We start from the raw sequence: 19779 nt of genomic DNA, 5'->3' as shown, positions 1-19779 counted from the left end.
AGGTGCATTTCTGACACTTACCCTAGTTAAAAATATGCATAGTATATTTTTGTAAGAATATTTTATTCAGCTTATGATTGATGTATTTTAATTAGTTTTTATCCAATAGAACTTATCAATACTTTAATTTGTACCATAGTTGTATTTTTAAACTTTATTTTTGTTAGTATGACTCTCTTGTCTTACAGTTTTGTTTTTGTCTGAGGAGTAACGTAACTAAAATAAAGTCTACCAGAAGTCACGTTATAATTATTACGTTAAAACAAAATTTGTAATACTTATTAAATACTTTTAATATTTCAAGGTTTTTAGTAACTATTAAAGTAGATTAAATACTTATCAAAATTAAACAACACTTAATTTTCCGAAAAAAAAGTATTAAATTATTTACAAAAAACTAAAAATTAAAGTTTTGATTTGTTGATCTTTGTTATAAAACACAAAATCTAAAGTATCTTTTATAATTTTTTTTTTGTGTTATTAGTAAAAATATTATGATTGAACTTATTTTTAACCACAGTTGTTTCATGTGCAAATATTTTTATATAATAAGCTTTCTAGCTATTTTTGAAAAACACTGATAATCGATGCTAAAATTCTAAAGTTCAAACATTTAACAATTTTGTTTTAAATATAATGTTTATCACAATTTTTTTGCAGCACAATGAAAATATTAGCTCTAATATTACTATTTTTTGGTTTCACATCAAGCCGTAAAGTTTATCTGAACGAATTTTCAGTTGAAATTCCCGAACATTGGGACGCAACAGAAATAGCTCAAAAATACGGGTTTATTAATCTTGGAAAGGCTCGTTAAATTGTTAATTACTAAGTTTTTTTTTAACTGGTAGTTTATCTATACTTACCTATTAAACTTTTAATTATTTAAGTGTATCTCGGTTAACTATAACACATGAAATTAGTATATTAATAATTTTAGTAGTCATAAAATAAAATTAAGGTTTAAAGTAGAGTATTTTATGCAAGTATGAGTACATCTAAGTTTCAAATTCCAATTAAATAACTTTAGATCTTATTGAAGTTTAAAAGTAATAAATGTTTTTTTTTAATTTTTTTTTCTCGTGACTGTGCGTTTTCAACAAAAATATTATTTTTTATTTTCCTTATGTTTTTATAATGAAAATAAATTAAACATTTAAAACTTATAAGAAAATAAATTGAACATTTTGATGCAAAAAATTTTTAATAACAAAACTGCGGAATTAAAAAGAATATTTTCTGTGTAATGGGAGTGTATCACCAAAGATAACGAGTTAAAGTGTTGATTTAAAAACAGTGTTTTTCTTCTAATCAAAATAATTTTAAACTCCTGCATTTTTGTTTTTTAAAACAAGATAAAGCAAAATTATTTTAAAATTAGAACTGTTTTTGAATATATTTCAGATTATTTTGTTAGTTGATTATTGTTACAAATTAAAAGTAACTTAAAAGTTCAAAAAATTATTTAGAATCTTTAATTTTTGGTTAGAACTAAAAAGGAGACCTATAGTAGTTTTGATTAAAAACCTTTAGAAACAATAATTTTATGGCAGGTTGGAAAATTGAAAAATTGGTATATATTTTCTGACCCAAGAATAAGGAAAAGATCTCTAGATAATGCCAATAGAAATTCAAACTCGAAAAATCTCAGTAGCGATGTGAGTAAAACAAGTTTATGCGTAATATATTATTTTTTAATTTTTTTACTTATACCTCACAATAAAAAACATTTTATGATTTTTTTCTTCATATTTATAGTTTTTATGCATAAATAAGGTCCTATATTATTCTTAGTTAAAAAAAGAATTAAATATCTTTAAATTAACATAAGAAAGTACCATAGAGTTATTAAAATATTTTCGATCTTTTATTTAAATAAAAAAAAAATCTTTTCTTGGTTTTTAGCCAAAAGTCGAAAGTGTACACCGGCAGAAATTATTAAAAAGAGTAAAAAGAGATTTTGCCCCTCCAAAACAAAATTCGAATCAAAATACTTCAGAAACAATAAATGATCCTCACTGGGAAGAAATGTGGTATCTAGTTAGTTGATTCATATTGAAATTGTAATAATGTAGCATGTTTTGCCTATTGGTTCTGCTTAATTTTTTTGTCCTTAAAAAAAATCTCAATTTCGACTATTGTTATCAGCTTTAGATTATAAACTTATTCTCAAATGTTATAACACCTATGACGCAGCACTGTGATGACGACGAAAAAGGTTGTCAAGCAAGCATGAGAGTCACTGATGCATGGAACGCTGGTTACCACGGTGAAAACGTCGTCATAACAATCCTTGACGACGGAATTGAAAGCACTCATCCGGATCTCCGTGCCAATTACGTTAGTTCTGACGTTGTAATTATAAAGTTTGTTTTTAATATTAGCTTTATAAAAACATGTGCTTAAAGTTTTTATGTAGCTTTTACTCATAGCCTTAACAAGTTTTACAAAAAAATCTTATATAGAAAAAATAACTCATAAACTAAATTATAGATTAACAAAAGGCATTACATAGTTTTATATCATAGTTATGTAAGATTTGCATTTGAAATCAGTTTAGTTAATGAAATACTTTAGAGCTCATATGTTATTTTAGTTTACAAAAAAAAAAAAACTACATTGCGTACAGGATCCCCTGGCATCAATAGACATTAATGACAAGGACGCGAACCCACTACCAAGGTATGACACAACAAACGAAAACAAACATGGAACAAGGTGCGCGGGTGTTGTTGCTGCTACTAAAAATAATTTCATTTGTTCTGTTGGAATAGCTCATGAGGCTAATATTGGAGGTTACTATTAGTTTATTTTTTCCTTTTTAAGAACATAAAAGTATGTTTAGATTATGTATTTCTTTAACTTAATGCATGTAAAGTTGTTGAAATTTTTTAAAGGTTGTATTATTATTACAGGAGCACTTTTTAACTGTTTGCCTGAACAAGTTCAAAAAAGTGTTTTTAAAAAATTGGGTTTTTCAAATACTTTTTGAAAATTTCTACACAAAAAACACTTTTGAAGTTTTTTTTTTAGTTAGAAACTAAAACATATAAGACTTAATAGTATAACTGCCTTTGAAATTTTTTATACTGTAAAAAAATAGGTATATATTAACTCGTAAAGTTCAATTTGAAGTCTTATTGCTTTTTAACAAGAAAATACGAACTACACGTGAGCCATAATTTTTTATAGATATTATAATCAGCTAAACAACAGCATGTCTATTAATAAAAGTATCAGTGATTTTTGTATTATTAAGCATGATATTTAAAAGATATACACTTTTATTGTGGTATGATTTAGCTATCAAATTAAATATACTTTAGCATTTTAGACACAATTTAAAAGTTTGATTATAACATAAATATTTTTTATTGTTATACTATTGAAAAAAGACTGGCTGTGCGTAGTAAAATAATTCTTGTGTACACTTTAAGAACAGTAATTTTAAGTATTTCATAGCTTGCGAAAAAATTTTATGATGTGTATAAATATGTACTAACATTATTACTTAAGATATTTTAAAAGTGAATGTTTTTGTAAGTATGTATAAATAATTCAATTTTATTAGACAACATTTAGTAAAATGAACAAACTTACAAGAACATTTCTACCACAAAGTGATATTATTTTAAATTTTTTTTACCGTGTGAAAAATACTTAAAGTTTTTTGTAATTTCCTAAATGCTTAAGGCAAACCCAAACTGATCAAACAACTGATCAAAGGAGAAATTTTTAAATAGCAGTAACATTTTGACATTGCGGTTCCGTGAAAATAGTTCAAGTAATTTAATTTCACATCATCTACTCTTGTTCATTTTAAAATCTTTTGGTATATGGATTTAAAATCGAAAAAATGTTCTTATGTTAGCTTTGATAAACTTCCTTAACGATATTGTTTAGTGACAGCAAGAGAAATTGGTATGTAAACTCTAAAGAAAAGTGTAACTTTAACTACATGAATTAGTTTATGTTTTTTCTGTGAAAGTTAGGCTAAGACTTGCACTGTCAAATAGAGGCAAATTGTGTAAGAAAACTTTTGTCTTATGCTAATTAGTATACTGTTTTTTGTAAATATTGTAAACATCTTAATATTTTTAATTTCAACCTTTACTAAAAGCAACACAAGAAAAAAAACACCAGAAATCAAATTCATGAAACAAAATATCTCTTTATTGTAACCAGGTATAAGAATGCTTGACGGAGATGTAACTGATTCGGTAGAAGCTTCATCTTTAAATTACAATTTTCATTACATTTCTATTTATTCTGCTTCTTGGGGTCCAGATGATGACGGTAAAACTGTTGAAGGTAAGAAAAATAGCATATTCAAGTTTGTATGTAACATTGATCTATGCAAAATATTATGTGTAAAAAAGTTGTTTACATAAATATCTAGTACATTGATTGTAGTAAAGTCTTTAAAATAATAAAGCATTTTATAATTTTTTTTTTTGTTTTTACCCGGACAGAGTTGAATAAAAAAGTAATGTTTAAAAATGTTAATTAAATAATAAAATGTATAATTATTAAATGGTAAAGTTAAAAAATAAATATACTACATGTTTATTCTTAAAGCAGTTCAGATCTATCATTGCTCCATAACTGCAAACACAACTAGCCTACGTAAATTATTAAAAAAGTTTACATAGTTAACCTTAAACAAAAAAAAAATTACTCAGGAAGTAATTGTTCAAATTATATATTTTTGGTCCTTTAAAGTAGACAAAAGATTAGAATCACAAAAGTGAAATTTGTCATAAATGTTTAGATAGCTACTTGTCATTTGAGTATTTATTCGGAAGTTAGTTTTATTGATATAATCTCTTTTTCATCGATTCTTTGAAAAACTTTTACCTAAGAATTGTTGCGTTCGTTAAGTTTTTATAAACAGTTAAGTTTCTTTCGCAAAATTGTTTTAACAAATGATAGTGTTAATATTTTTTTGATTAACTTAACCTTTGTTGTGTTATTCACAATGAATTAATAACACTAAACCCTAACTGTAGTGTTTTAAATATCGAAAAATTCAAAAATAGATACTTGAAATGTTGCTTTTTAGAATTAACTTACATTGTATATATATTTATATACTATATAATTTTAAATAGCTTATACTAAACGAATTGTCTAGACCTGAATAAAATTAGGTTTATATTGTTATGTTACCATAAAAATACCTTAAAAAAAATTTATTGCATACCTTAACTTTTTGGAAATAAGTTTTTTTGCTATTATGTTTAGATACAATCTACAGGTTAGTTCAAAATCATTTATGCATATACTAAATTATCTAAGCACATTGTGTCTTTTTTACACACATCCACTGGTTCTAAACACAGTACTTACTAAATTTCCTAAACTTTTTAAAAAAAGTACAGTATTTCTTAGTGGTAAAAAGAAAAGTTAATTGTAGGAAACATTAAAATTTAGGACCAGGACCACTGGCGAAACGTGCACTTCAGACTGGGGCATCCGAAGGTAGAGATGGAAAAGGTTCAATATTTGTGTGGGCGTCTGGTAACGGCGGGTCGAATCAGGACTCGTGTGCTTGTGATGGATACATCAACTCAATATACACAATAGGTGTCAGCAGGTCATTTTTTAAAACGTATTACGCACTAAATGAAATTAAATGTTTTTATCGTTATTAGTTTCTTTATTAAGAGATATCAATTTCTAATACAAGTTTAAACATTTTAAATTTTATAGTTTCTTATATGAGTTGCTTCTTTACAGTATATTATTAGTTTAAAGATACATTCAAACTTAAAGAATAGTTTTCAATGCTAAATGTTCGAAAATTAATTTGTTTATTGTTACGTCACAGTATATCGGAAAATGGGTTGAGACCATGGTACCTGGAGGCTTGTTCGTCGACCATCGCTGCAACTTACAGCAGTGGAGAGCAGGAGGAGGGAAAAGTTGTAAGTAGAAGTTTTTAAAATCTTAAAAAAAAAAGTTTAAAATTTTTGAAGGATTACCAATGTTCTATTATACTTGGTTTATTATTTTTAACGGCTTAAAATTGTTTAAAAACCTTGTAACCAAACTGTTTAAGTAAATTTAGTTGAAACAATTTGTTCATCTGTTTGTTTAATTATTTGATAAAATAGCTAACTCCAGACTTTTATTATTAAAGTTTTTGGGGTTTTTTAAAGATTTTTATCGTAATAGTTAAACAACATATTTTAGTTTAAACATATATAAAAAATATAGTTCTTAAAAAAAGTAGTTTAAATAAGTAGAACTATTTTTCATTAAAAAAAAAAATATTATTATTAAACTAAAACAGTTTATATTTTAAAAAATATACAAACTGTTACAACTTTAAGAAAATAATGCATTTATATTTTTAAATAGCTTTGAATTTTTTAGATTTTTTAATTTAAAGCATAAAACTTTATTTACGTGTTATTGTAAAATTTTAAAGCTGTTATTTTATCTTTAAACGGTGTAATAGAATAGATAATCTTACGATAAGAAGTAGTTCAAAGTAGATACAATTTGCAAAGCATAAACAATTTATTTGTAACTACTATTTCATACTAAATGAATTTCTTAGAATGAAAAATCATATTAAAAAAATAGCTAAGTTTTCAGAAAAGCAATAATTTATTACTAACGTAAGAATAAAGTTTAATAAAAGTCATCAATGTTTAAATATAATTTGAATAAAAATACACTAAAAATTACTAGTTATGTTACTCAAAAGAACTCTAAACTGATAAAATAAATTATTTTATATCTGTAAAGTTGAAAAACAACAACATTATATTTTATAAATATTTTTTAAGGAGTAGGTGTAAGTTTAAAGCATTTCATCACATGAACTGATAAAACTGATAAAAAATGATAAGCTATAATTGAGAGCTTTATTATATAAAATCATTTAGTTAAGTTCATATTTTAAAATAAATCATAGATTTAAAAAGCTTTTTCCTAATCAATCTCAATTTTTATTTAATAAATAGTCTTAAAGACACATATACTAATATAAACTTAGTGGGTATCTAAACATTAGCTTTTTAAGAAGAAAAGTCCTATACCCAGTTATGAATTTCTTTCAAAATGTTTTACATACTCTATTTTCAAGCTAAATAAAAACTTAAAAATCTTAACAACCATATCTTTTTGTGTAAAAACAATTACAAAATAGCAGCAATAAAGTTTATACCTTCAAAAGGTAACAACAGACCTACACTCATCATGTACAAACCATCACACCGGAACCTCGGCATCTGCTCCGATGGCATCCGCGATCATAGCATTGATGTTACAAGCAAACAGCGAACTCACGTGGAGAGACGTCCAGCACATCATCGTCCGAACCGCGAGCAGCACAAATTTGAAAGCTCCTGATTGGACGGTGAACGGGGCTGGCTTCAATGTCAGCCACGTGTTTGGCTATGGTCTGATGAACGCTGTTGCCATGACCACCGTTGCCAAGGGGTGGAAAAGAGTGCCTGAACAAAACGAGTGTTTTTCAAAGACAGACGGTCAGATCAGGTAAAAAAAAAAAAACTATAATTTTTAATCTAAGATTAAATAAAGTTAACAATATTAGCTTTAAAAAAGTTTATTTGAGAAATTGTAGTAGTATATTAATTGTAAGGTTTTACAGAGATATCATGGGTAAGCAGACCCTTGTTGTTGAGATGGGCACAAACGGTTGTTATGGTAACAGTGACCAAGTGTCCTTTTTGGAACATGTCGTTTTAAAAATTTCTTTAAGACATTCGAAAAGAGGAGATCTTCAAATATTCCTCACTTCTCCTGCTGGTACGAGATCTGAAATTCTTCACAGAAGGTTCAAAAAGCTGTATACTTGGAGTATTTTATTAAATTTAGATTTTTATCAAAGTACTTAGTGTTATATATAAAGTTAATGAATAATCGTAGGTTTTTAATAATTAAGTAAGTGTATAAAATTAATCAGTAATAGCTAGGAATAAAAAAAAGAATTTTACTTAATTTTTCTATGAATTTCTGTTAAACTCAAATTGTTTACTGCAATAAATAGAGGAGTTTTTAAATATGTCTTACTTTCAAGATGATTTATTCACATAAAAATAATAACTGTTCCTAGAAAATTTGTTTCTATATAACTTATTTATATTTGAATAAAACAAAAACTGATTTCGAATATGTTTTAGACTTATGCTCGTGCATAAAAACGTATTTAGAAAACATATAAAAAATTAGTGTATATTTACACTTGATATATTTTACTCTTCATTTTAACACTAAATTTTATCAATATAACCCATTATCTTGTTTGTATACAAATATATATTCAAGGTTTTTAAGTAATGTACTATCCTAAGTAGTAATTAAATTCCTAAGTTTTTAAGTAAAATACAAACTTTTTCATGAGGTTGTTTAGAAATAGCATGATAATCAAAATCTTGATAAAGTATACCTAGGTGATAAACATAGTCAGATTCAATTAACTTTAATGATAGTATACTTAGCTATAAAAAATAGTTACCTTTATTTAGTAAACTACTAGTTTTCTACCTAAAAGTTTCAATATGAAAACACATGTCGAGATTCTAAAATTGTATATAGTTTCTTTTTTTTGTTTGAAAAAACTTATTCATAAAAATTAAGCATAGTTGTTTGTTGTCTAAAACACATTCAAAAATATTTTTTTTAATTAAAAATGATTTTTAACGGTTTTTTAATAAATTCTATTTATGTAATGGAAACTTGATAAAAAATAAGTTTAGAACATTAGGATAAACTATAACAGTATTTGTTTCATTTTTATTAGATAGAGTTTACTAATTACAGCTAACTACTTTCTCATATAAAAATTTTACGTATTTCTATGACATACTTCATTCGCACAATATAAAAATACAATTTTTAAAATGCTTTTTGTAAAAGTAATCATGTATTTTTTACTTTTCATTTATTAAAAATTCAAACTATTGTTTAGTGAGCAATTCGTTACAGCACTTAATTATGCTTTATTTTACCCACCGTCTCAATATTTGCACAAAATGTTTCCAGGTGATTACACAAAATTAAATAGTTTAAGTAGCTTAACTACCGCAGGTGCAAATCATATTTACTTAGCTGGCAAGGCTACAAACGATTACTTAGAAACGTCGGGGAATTTATGGCACGAGCATTGCATTACCATAGCGACGTGATACGCGCGTCCCGTCGTTAATAGCAACGGAAACCAGTCAGCACAAGTTTCCTGTTGTTAAGCAGATTCAGCGTCTGGTAGCTAAGTAGAGTCGGGCAAAGGGCTTCCCGCCGAAAACTGAAAAAAAAAATGCTTGCGGCCAAAAACAACGTAAAAACATTTTGATTTTGAAATTTTTGCTTCCTGCTTATATGATATACCGACTAGTTTTATTGTTTTCAAGTGATTACAAAAGCACAAAGAACAAGTGCAAAACAATTTGATTAGTTTTTTATAACCGCACAGAAAAACACTTTTAAATTAACTGCCAGACAAACTTCAATGAAAATTAGTTTTTAGCGAATAAGTAGTAGTAAACAGTTTTTGGTATTTTCTGCTATTTGATTAGCATCACTGATATTGTTTTAACACAACACACTAATAGTAATTTATTTGATAAATTGGTGTTTCGTTTTTAGTTCAGGTTCTAAAAAAACTCTTAAAATTGAACTATTTTTTTGTGAAAGTTTACATAAGCTTTTTCTTTTAGCTCCTTCTGTAGAAAAAACTTCGAAGTAAATATTTAGTAAGCAAAGCTTACTGGTATACAAAAAACACAACTATGTTTATAAACAAACTTCATGGATTAAAAGTTCTATTAGCTTAAAAATACGTAGAAAATCGTTCACGATAAATATAAACTTTTTAACTTTAAATACACTAAAAAAATTATTATTTAGTTAATATGCGACCTTACAGAACATTTGATCGGTCACGTGACGGATTTAACAAATGGGAATTTATGACGACACATCATTGGGGAGAAAATCCGATGGGAACTTGGATTCTTGAAATTGAAGATCAGGGTTTTAAGCGAATCGTGTTTGTTATTTGTATTTTTTAGAACATATTTAGATTTTAGAGTTCTTTTTTAACAAAAATAAGTTTTCAGGTCCTTCTAAATAACTACCCTACGTCGTTTTTATTGTCTTTTAGTTCAATAGCAACTATTAGAATTAAGAAAATTGTTTAAAAAAAAAGCTTTGTCTATAAAAAGAAAACAGTTTTTTTTATATTTTAGTTAAATAAGTTTTTACGAACTTTTAGTAAGTAAATGTTAGATATTATGACATCATATTGTAGCAGGTATACGTCAGGAGGTGTTATAAGAGGCAATGGACTGTTAAATGAGTGGCAATTGAAGTTTTATGGAACCAAACAACCACCACAACCAGGGTTCAGCTACGATAATTGTGATGGTGAATAAAAAAAAATAGACTGTTTGTTACCTATGAAAACTTAAAGTGTTTCTATATTTTAAAACCAGTATATTTATAGTAAAATTTATGTAATTAAAGATTCAAATAAACAAACTTTTATTTACAATGATAAAAAATAAATATTATTGTACAATGTATTTTTAGCTTTAAAAGAAATCAAAAAACTGTAACTCTTGCACTGTAAAATTGTTGTTATTTTGGCAAAAGTTACAATTTTCATTAATCAAAAGTCTAATTAAGCTAAAGAATAAAACATACTTATATTCAGTTTATTAAATCTGTTGATTGAGTCATGTATAAGATCTTAAAACATTTGAAAAAAAAATTGCTTGTATTAAAGTAATCTTAAGTCAAAAAACAACTTAATTAATTTATTTTTGCCGGTTTATTTTTGAATTACCGTATAAACTAAAACTTCTATGCAATAGGAAGTGATAAAATGTCATTACTTCTTTTTAACTTGAACTTATCAACTAATCAATTTATTCTACTTTTCATTTTAGTATAATCTTTACTTCTAACAAATACAAAACATAAATATAAATGGCTTAGCCATTTATGTTTAAAGATTTTTAATGTTTACTAATTTTAAGTAAAAACTTTTAAGTTTGGTATCTATATGAATATTTAATGTGTTTCTTTAATATTTTTTTTTAAAAAGCAATTTTTTTTTGTTGTTTATTTACAAAAAAAAAAACATACTTGAATTTGTCTTTTTACGCATGAAAATGTAACGAAAAGTTAAAATTAGTTTTCACAGATTACCCTCAAAATTTGTGCCATTCAGAATGTGCAGACGGTTGTTGCGGAGAAAAACCTTCTCAATGTAAGTCTTGTAAACACGCTAAAAACATCAAGGGTGAATGCGTAAATAGCTGCCAAGAAAACGAATATGAAGACCCTTCGACGAACATCTGCATGGTAATAGATTGTAGTATTTGATTGCTTTTGTATGTTGTCTAACTCAGGGATGTCAAAACTTAATTGTTTTTGGCCCTAAAAAGTTTTCTTTATTGTTTTAATTAAAACAATTAGAGTAAATAATAAAACTTATTTGTATTGATACAAAACTGTATATACAAAAAGTAATTACTGAAACGCATAACATTACTTAGAGTTATAAGTTTTTAACAATAAGTTAATAAGTCGATAAAGGGTCACTTCAAAATACTTAAAGAGCCCAAGTCGGACATCTCTGGTCTAATGTTACGTTATTTTACCTATAATTAAATATATTTTGCTGTTCTATAATTGTAAAGCATCAAAAACTGAAACATCATTTTTAAATAATTTACCCTAAAAACTAAACAAATAATATAGTAAATTTTATAGCTATGATGCACCTTAGAAAATTGTATAATTTAAAGTATTTTTTAGCTTAAAATCTATTAAAAATATTTAATTTAAAAAAAAAATAAAAAAAACTCCAGAAGTTAAAAAAGTAATTTAAGACTATATATAAAAATTATATAACTTTAGTTTATTTTTGTGTTCTACAAGTATAAAATATTTCAGCCATGCTCGCCAAGATGTAAGACTTGCAACTTAACATCGCAATACTGCACCTCATGTCCTATCAACTACCGGTTGACAAGGAGAGGTGTTTGCGAACTGACCTGCAGAGATGGTTACTACGTCAACCGTGAGTTCACAGCATATTGCGTTTAGCATTCTTGTATATAGTATCTTAAATGATTTGAAATACATTTAAAGTTTTGGCTTTAAGTTCATATTCACATATTTACTAAAATAACAAAATAAAACTTTTGTTTTCCAGCTTCATCCCAATCTTGTAGAAGATGTCAAGATAGTTGTACTACTTGCCAGGGAAGAAGAAACAACTGCTTATCTTGTCAAAACGGGTACAGGTAATAACGAAATGACTATAATTTTTATTTTGCAATCTAAAGTTAAATCTAATGAAAGTCAAACAAAGTGCACAATTAATAAAAAAAGACAATATTTAGTTTAAAAAAAAAAGGTGAACATTACTTCTATATCAATATTCGAAAACTTTTAAATCAACAGGTTGGTGAATGGAAGATGTGAAACAAAATGCAGTAGTGGGGAATATCTCGCTTCTAGAAAGGGGCAATGCAAAAGATGCGGGCTTGGCTGTGAACACTGCAGAAGTGGAAACAGATGTCTTCTGTGCCAGGAAGGATACTATTTGTACCACAACAGAAGGTGCCAGAGATCGTGTGGAGCGAGATACTATGTTGAAGAAAGTACTAGAAGATGTAGACCGTTAGTTTTAATATTTAACTTGCATAGTTAGATATTTGATTAAATTATGATTTTTTATATTAACTTCAACTATGAAGTATACACTTTTACAAACTAAGTAATATCTTACTTACCTTAGAAAAATCTTGTTAAGTATATGTAAATTTTAATTAAAAATATATTTATAATTTATCACATTTTACTGCAAAATGTTTTTTTTTTTTTTTACCTTTATAGTTTCTTAATAGACAACTATATTTAAATATCTTTTTAATTATTATGAAACACACTCAAAATAAAGTTTCTTTTTCTTTAAGTATTTTTTAATAATAATTAACTATATAAGTTGATTTTGTAAAAACATCTGATAGATAAAACTAATTTTTTATTGACCTTTTTAATTAATTAAAAAAGTAGTCGAGTTAAAATTAAATTTTTATTTAGGGAACATACGTTTAAAACACAAAAGTCAAACAGAATAAAAGTTAAACCAATAAAAAAGTATTCTAAAACTGAATGAATTAAAGTAAGATTTTCGATTAATAAATAAAAAAAGCAAACATTTTTTAAAACTAGTTGTATAAATGCACTTTAAATCAACTCAATTAAGTTTTAAACTCAATTAAATGGTGCTAAAAGTGTAAATTAAAACAACTTTTTAAGAGTGTGTTTAATTTTTGTCTAGACATTTTCCTTTTAACCAGCTGTACACACTATCAGCTGTTAGTCATAAATTAAATACTTTTACTAAAATTTCTAATAATTATCTCTAATTAAATTCTTACAAAAAAGTTTGAAAGCTGTTTTTTTGAATTTAGTTTTGGAACTAATAATACCTTTTACTTACACACTTTTTATTCTAAAACTATTTCTTTATACTTTTTTTTCTTGGTTTTATATTTTCAGCTACAACATACTTTTTATCTAAAACTTTTGTATAAAAAACTTACTTAGAATATTGTTAAACATGCGTTTTATAAATTTTCAGAATGCTTTTTTATTAATAGACTATACTATATAAATACACAAAACAATAACAACATTCTCAAAAGTTATTAAGATAGAGGTTTTTATAATTTTTGATAACTAATTACCAATAAATATCAAAACACTTTCAAATATAGATGTTTCCCCAAGTGTGCGACATGTAACGGGAGATTTTATGACCAATGTACGTCTTGTTATAGTAAGCACGTTCTAGATAACGGAAAATGCGTTGCTAGGCATCAAAACAAATGTGTTGATGGTGAGTTAATTTTTAAGACAATAAAGACTATATTGAAGGCTATTAAAAGCAAGGAGTAAACTATAAAATAGTTATATGTTCCTTAAAGAGTTTGCTTAATAATTAGTGTTAGAATAAAGTTTAGTTTCAGTCCTGTATTTGATTGATTCATAGTTGGCTTTTGCTTATAAAATAAGAAAAAAATTTTAAACTTCAATATTTTAATAGTAAACTACTTTTACAGTAAATTTTAATGTTTTAATTTAAAAGAATTTACTTGAAAAAAAATCATAGTTGTATAAATGTTTCTTTTGAGGTATCAGCTTAATTTAACAGTCCACATAAAAAAAAAATATAGTGGTAAAATCAAGATAAGCAAAAATTCAAAGCTATTAAGTCTTAACTGTTTATAAACCTCTTAGCTTCCTACAAAATTAAGACACCTTTAGAATTTAATTTGAGAAATAAATTATTTACATAAATCGTTATTTTCAGCGTTTAAAAAAAAAGTTTGATTTTCCTTATTATTTTTATTGAAAATTCTTTAATTTACAAAAAAATGTGTGTTTTTTGTAATCAACTCCTAGTAGTAAGTGTAAATAAGTGTTGGTTGTTAATTAAGTTTGTGTGAAGTTTTAAATAAACTTAAAAATTTTAGTTAATTTGCAAATATAAGCTTTTAATGCTTCTAAAAATTGTTAAGTTTTCACAGTTGAAAAAAACTGTATAAAAAAAAACATTTTAACCTTAATTGTATAATTTAAGGTGACACTTGTTACTAAAAACTAATATTTTGTTCTATTTCTAAAATTAACTAAATAAAGCCATTAAAAATTAACATATTAATCTTATTCTATAAAGATGCAAACCTATTTTATATTAAAAAGTATCTATAAAGCCTCTAAATCAAACGATTCGCCAAATGATTGGTTAAAATGGTTAGTTTTTGTATAAAAATTTAAAACATGTTTAATTTTTAGGTACTCTCCGTAACTGCTGACCCTTGTACGCATAACAAAATGAACTGGTTTAAATATATGTGTATAGATATAGATTTAAAAAATGCACTTATTATCATTAGCACAAAATAACACATTGCTTGAAGAAAATTATCTTATTCAATGAAAAAATGTCTTCATTATTAATAAAAATTTTAACTGTGAAATTTGATTACAATAGTTTTAAGACTTTGATAAAATATAGTACTAGTGTTAGCTTTTTAGAATTCTAATAACTTCATGTTTTCATTTAGTTACTAAAAAAATATAATGATTTTTTTGTTTTTGTCATTTTCTATGTAGAAATAGTCTTTCAAAATTCTTATCTTTTATAAAGTTAAGCAGATAAAATTAAAAGTAAAGTTATTTAGTTTGATGTGACTTTGCCTAAACTATACTAACTTTTTAACTTGAACATTTGATTGTTGGCGAGTCCTGTTCCTAGTAGCTGCATGAAACTAACTAAATTACCAACAGCAACGGTAATAGAGGATATTCAGTTGTGCATTTCCATATTTTACGCTGATCTATGCGGTTCTCCCATATTTAACCTTGACTGTTGCTTCCTCTGCAACCCACTTTTTAAGCTTGGACTCACTTCCACGTCTAACTTCAGTTTTGATGTTATTGATGACGACATGACAGATTACAGGGATTATGATGACATTTTAAATGACTATGATGCCATAAACTCGACTGAAGCGATTATCTTTACCAAAGTCATATTAAGTTCTACTCACTCGCCTTTCAGTGATGTTGCTCAAAACTCCGTTATTAATGAGGTCACGCGGATTGATGACAAAGAAATAACTACAGAAAGCCTTGATGACTTTTGGACAATGCTAGAAAATTTTAACTTGACAAATTTTAACGATATCGAAAGTGGAGATTATGATGATTAATACAACAGTACTAAACACTTAGAGCATGTTGCATGTATTATCTGCAAACTAATATCATTTTACAGCGAACTTTTCATGATTAAATCGTGAAAAAATACTGTAGCTGAATTACTATTTTTTCTATTTGTTCATAAGCATATTTTTCTAAAAAAGTATGTTTTATTCCAACTGCGAAAAAAATTATAATAGAGGAATCCTTTTTATTTGTTGTTTGATTTATGTTTAGATCTTGTAGATCAAAAGTAAAAAAAGTAAAAGAAAGTTATTATATTAACTTTAATTCATATTTTCATTGCTTTTAAAAGTGATGCTTAGTTTTAGGTATCATGTTTTTTGTAAACTTTAGTTTTTTAAATATGCGCTGTCGATACTTTTAAAACTTATTTTGATTACTAGTTCAAAAGATTGCAGTTTTAAAACAAGTTTTTCTTCACAAAGAAGTGCACTATGTTTTAGACTTTTACTTTGGTGTGTGTGCTCAGCAACTTTCAAAATTAAAAAAAATTAAATAAATCTTTAAGTCTTATTTTTTCACCTTTATAAAATTTGATTTGATAATGAAATATTTTATTTTAAAGCTACTATTTTACTGTTCATGCAACAAGTTTTAAACCCAAAAATTAATTAATAGAAAGTATTACTGCAAGACAAACTTGATTGTTAAACTAATGCAATGAATGAAGATAAAATAAATAGTTTTTATAATTTTTTGTTGTAAAATATTACATTTTAGTTGTATATGTATGTAGCTTTTTTTTATAAAGACCTCAAAAATTTGTACATTTTTCAAATCATTTTTTTAACAACTCTTTTTTATTTGTTCCATCCTACTAACAGTTGAAACTCGCCATCCAGAACGATGCAAGTACGTAGTTTTATCAGAAAGATGTTTTTTTGCTTCATGGAGATTCCAATGTTGTGCGTCTTGTGCTAAACATGAAGCCCTACAAAAGCAATTGTCAACTACGCAACCTACAGGATAAATAAACTAGTCTGGAAATATTCAGTTTTTATTTGTCCGGAATCCGGATATCATTCCTATTTTATTTGCAAACGTTCTGGCATCATAAAGTCTTGTACTTTTGAACTCTCAACTTTTTTTAAGCTGATGTCTGAGGCGTTTAAACTTTTTAAACCCAACATTAATAACTGTTTTCTTCAAACGCTCTTATAGTTTATTAAATTATGTTAGAAAAGTTTTTATTTTCAGTACTTTTTTCAAATCATTCTCATTTTAGTTGATTTTCATTAAGACAAATTTTAAATTAAAAAAAAAAAGTATTTTAAAGTATTTTTTTTATTTACATTTAGTATTAAATTTCTTTTTTCAATTTTTTTATTTCAAACATATTTTAAAAATTTCATTTTATATTTTTTGTATACTTAGAATTTCAGCTGCTTTATCGCTTTTTTGCTGTTTAAAAAATATCGATTGAAAAATATTTTGTGCTTTCGATGTGTTTGCCAAAAAAGCTTAATTATTAATACTACTACCCAAACACTTAACATAACTTTTTAAAAAACAACTTAAACAAAGCCAGCAACTGTAAGGCTTAGTTAGAGATAAAAAAAGTATTTAAAAATAAATCTAAAACTGTTTATAGCAATAACAATAAAAAACTTTTGAAAATATTTTTATTTATTTAGATATCATTAAGAAGGCAAAGAAGAAAAAAAAGTATATTTTCCTAAAAATCTTTAAAGTTGTTCATTTAATGATAAGCAAAAAAATAAACTGTCATGTTATTTTTGTTATAGTTTTACTTAGTTCAGGTAGTTATTTCTTTTAACAAAAAGTAATTAAGTAGTCACTAAGTAACTGAAAAAAACACATTACTAGTTAAAACTACTTAACTAATGTATATATAAATTAATATTGGCTTAAGAAAATTTTTGAATATTTGTTATTGTTAAAATAATAAAAATTGTCTAAATTTGTTTTTTAATGTATTCAATTTAAAAACTGATAGTTAGTAAAATCAAGTCTTTTGTTTACTCTATACAAAACTCCTAAAAGTTTAAAAGTTAAAAGAAACTTACTAACAAAAATTATTGTTATTTACAATATTGACTATCTTAGTTTTAATTTTTGATATATAATTTCAGTTTATTTTACATACTATTCTATTTAAGATAATAACGTTTTTGCCATATAAAATCTTTATTGAGCAATACTTTCAAAATTTAACTAGTTTCCTTTTCAAAACAAAATAATCAAACGAAATACGAGTAAACTTGAGAAAACTTGAATAGTATCCATGAAGATCTTATATTTACAATGAAACCCAGTCCATCGAACCAGCTTCCCTTTCTTGACATAAATATAAAATTAGAAGAAAACAGTTTTACTACCTAAGTTTACAGAAAATCATTAAATACAGACGTTTTACTACACTTTAACTCTTGCACCCCGCAATCATAAAAGAAAAGTTTGATAAAATATTTACTCATCAGAAACGAAAGACTAGTATCTAAAGAATTACAGAACTAAAAAACAAATAAAATAAAAGACTTCCTCTTGAGAAACGGTTATCCGATAAAGTTTATAGTTAGAGAAATTAAAAAACTACAAAAATTAAATGTTAAATTAAAACAAAAAACTCAGAAAGAACAGATCTTACATCAAAAAACTTTTAAGAAAAATTAGGCAGAGTTATAACAAAAACGTTTGAGACAATTTGTATTGATATTAAAGTATCCTTCAGAACTACAAATTTTTTAAACTATTTTTTATTGAAGGATCGAATCAATAAATTTTACAGAAGTTGCTTCGTTTATAGGTTTAAATGTCTAGGTGACCTGGATACCTAATATATTGGAGAAATGGAGTGAAACCGTTTTTCACCTTTAAAGAACACAATAGGCCCAAAAGTAGTGCAGTATTTTCTCCTACTTAACAATGTACATTTTGTAAAACTTACGATAATACTTTTAACTGTTTTGATATGATTAAGTTTAAGAAAAAAACAAAGTAGCTTATTAGAAGTTAAAGCAATTATGGTTAGGAAACCAAACCAAGACTTTATAATCAACTAGGTCCTGATAAAGGATCTTAAATTACACTTAATATTTTTTTATAGTCTAATTTTGTTCTAATTATATTTTTTTAGTTTTCATTAATAACTTGATTATTTTTTATTGATTGTTTCTTAGGTTTACTCGTATTTAGTACGATTAATTAGTTTTGTGAGCATTTATTTTGTTTTGAAAAGCAAATTAGCTAATCTTTGAAAGCGTTGCTCAAAAACAAATTAATGCAAAAAGCTTTGTTACTTGCAATAAATTGGTACCTTAGACCATGTAAACGTTATTCTTTACACTCAGTTGAACTTATTCATGATTATATAAACAAATTAATATTATTTTTTTATTTAAGTAAAAAACAATAATACAAGCGAATGTATGTTTTTGTAAAATTTAAGTATGGCGTAATAATTTCAGCAAATGTAGTAATCGGTTGGAACCCACTATCAATGCTAACAAATGTTGCTGTTAGTAATATGAACGCAATTTTGTTTGGACTACCTTGTGTCGAATGATGTGGACAAAATTTAGTCTACTAAATATTTAAAGTATTTCTAACTTTTTAGTGATCTTACTGAGAATCATGGTTTGAAGAAGCATTAGTGAAAAATAGCAACTAATTTGAAGTAAATGATACCGATATTTGTCGGTTTTAAGCTATTTTAAAGTTTCATAACGTTTTATTTTCTGACAATTAAGAATCTTTTTTAAATTTAAGTTAAAACAAATGATTGGTTTTTAGTAATAGTAAGTTGCAAAACAAATTTAAAAGACCAAGTTTTAAAAAACTTTTTTTTTGTATAAAGCAGTTTGTTGTTGAGAAGTTTTGTAGTTTGTGGTTTTTAAAAAAAAAAAAAAAAAATTATATAAAAGTGTTTTACTTAGCCAAATAGTATTACAAATATAATTTGAAGAATTATTTTATATTTTCATTAAAATCAATTTAGAATGGTTTTTTTTGTAATAAATTTAACTTAATATTTAT

At 25.5% G+C, this 19779-nt stretch overlaps 1 protein-coding gene across 4 annotated transcripts; it reads left to right on the top strand.

Moving 5' to 3' along the window:
- The first annotated feature begins 664 nt into the window (after positions 1-664).
- Positions 665-19633, top strand: LOC145849854 (furin-like protease kpc-1). 4 transcript variants are annotated; one of them, XM_082954935.1, is made up of 18 exons: positions 665-808; positions 1554-1658; positions 1906-2040; positions 2197-2340; positions 2630-2795; positions 4186-4311; positions 5434-5596; positions 5831-5927; positions 7187-7509; positions 7625-7810; positions 9899-10021; positions 10283-10398; positions 11180-11340; positions 11935-12061; positions 12197-12287; positions 12448-12666; positions 13770-13891; positions 19212-19633. In XM_082954935.1, exons 1-18 carry the CDS (start codon positions 665-667, stop codon positions 19307-19309), a joined length of 2646 nt encoding a protein of 881 aa, XP_082811061.1. In that variant the 3' UTR covers positions 19310-19633. The 4 variants fall into 4 exon arrangements, with proteins under 4 accessions (XP_082811061.1, XP_082811060.1, XP_082811059.1 ...); XM_082954934.1 differs by lacking the exon at positions 19212-19633 and adding an exon at positions 16608-17495; XM_082954933.1 differs by lacking the exon at positions 19212-19633 and adding an exon at positions 15346-15937 and having other exon boundaries at positions 10286-10398.
- Positions 19634-19779: the final 146 nt, after the last annotated feature.

The sequence above is a fragment of the Thalia democratica genome, chromosome 2 (assembly GCF_965202585.1).
Source record: "Thalia democratica chromosome 2, ktThaDemo2.hap1.1, whole genome shotgun sequence".
Classification (NCBI taxonomy): domain Eukaryota; kingdom Metazoa; phylum Chordata; class Thaliacea; order Salpida; family Salpidae; genus Thalia; species Thalia democratica.
The sequence above is the reverse complement of the archived record's forward strand: the minus strand, read 5'-3'. Positions and strand labels throughout refer to the sequence as shown.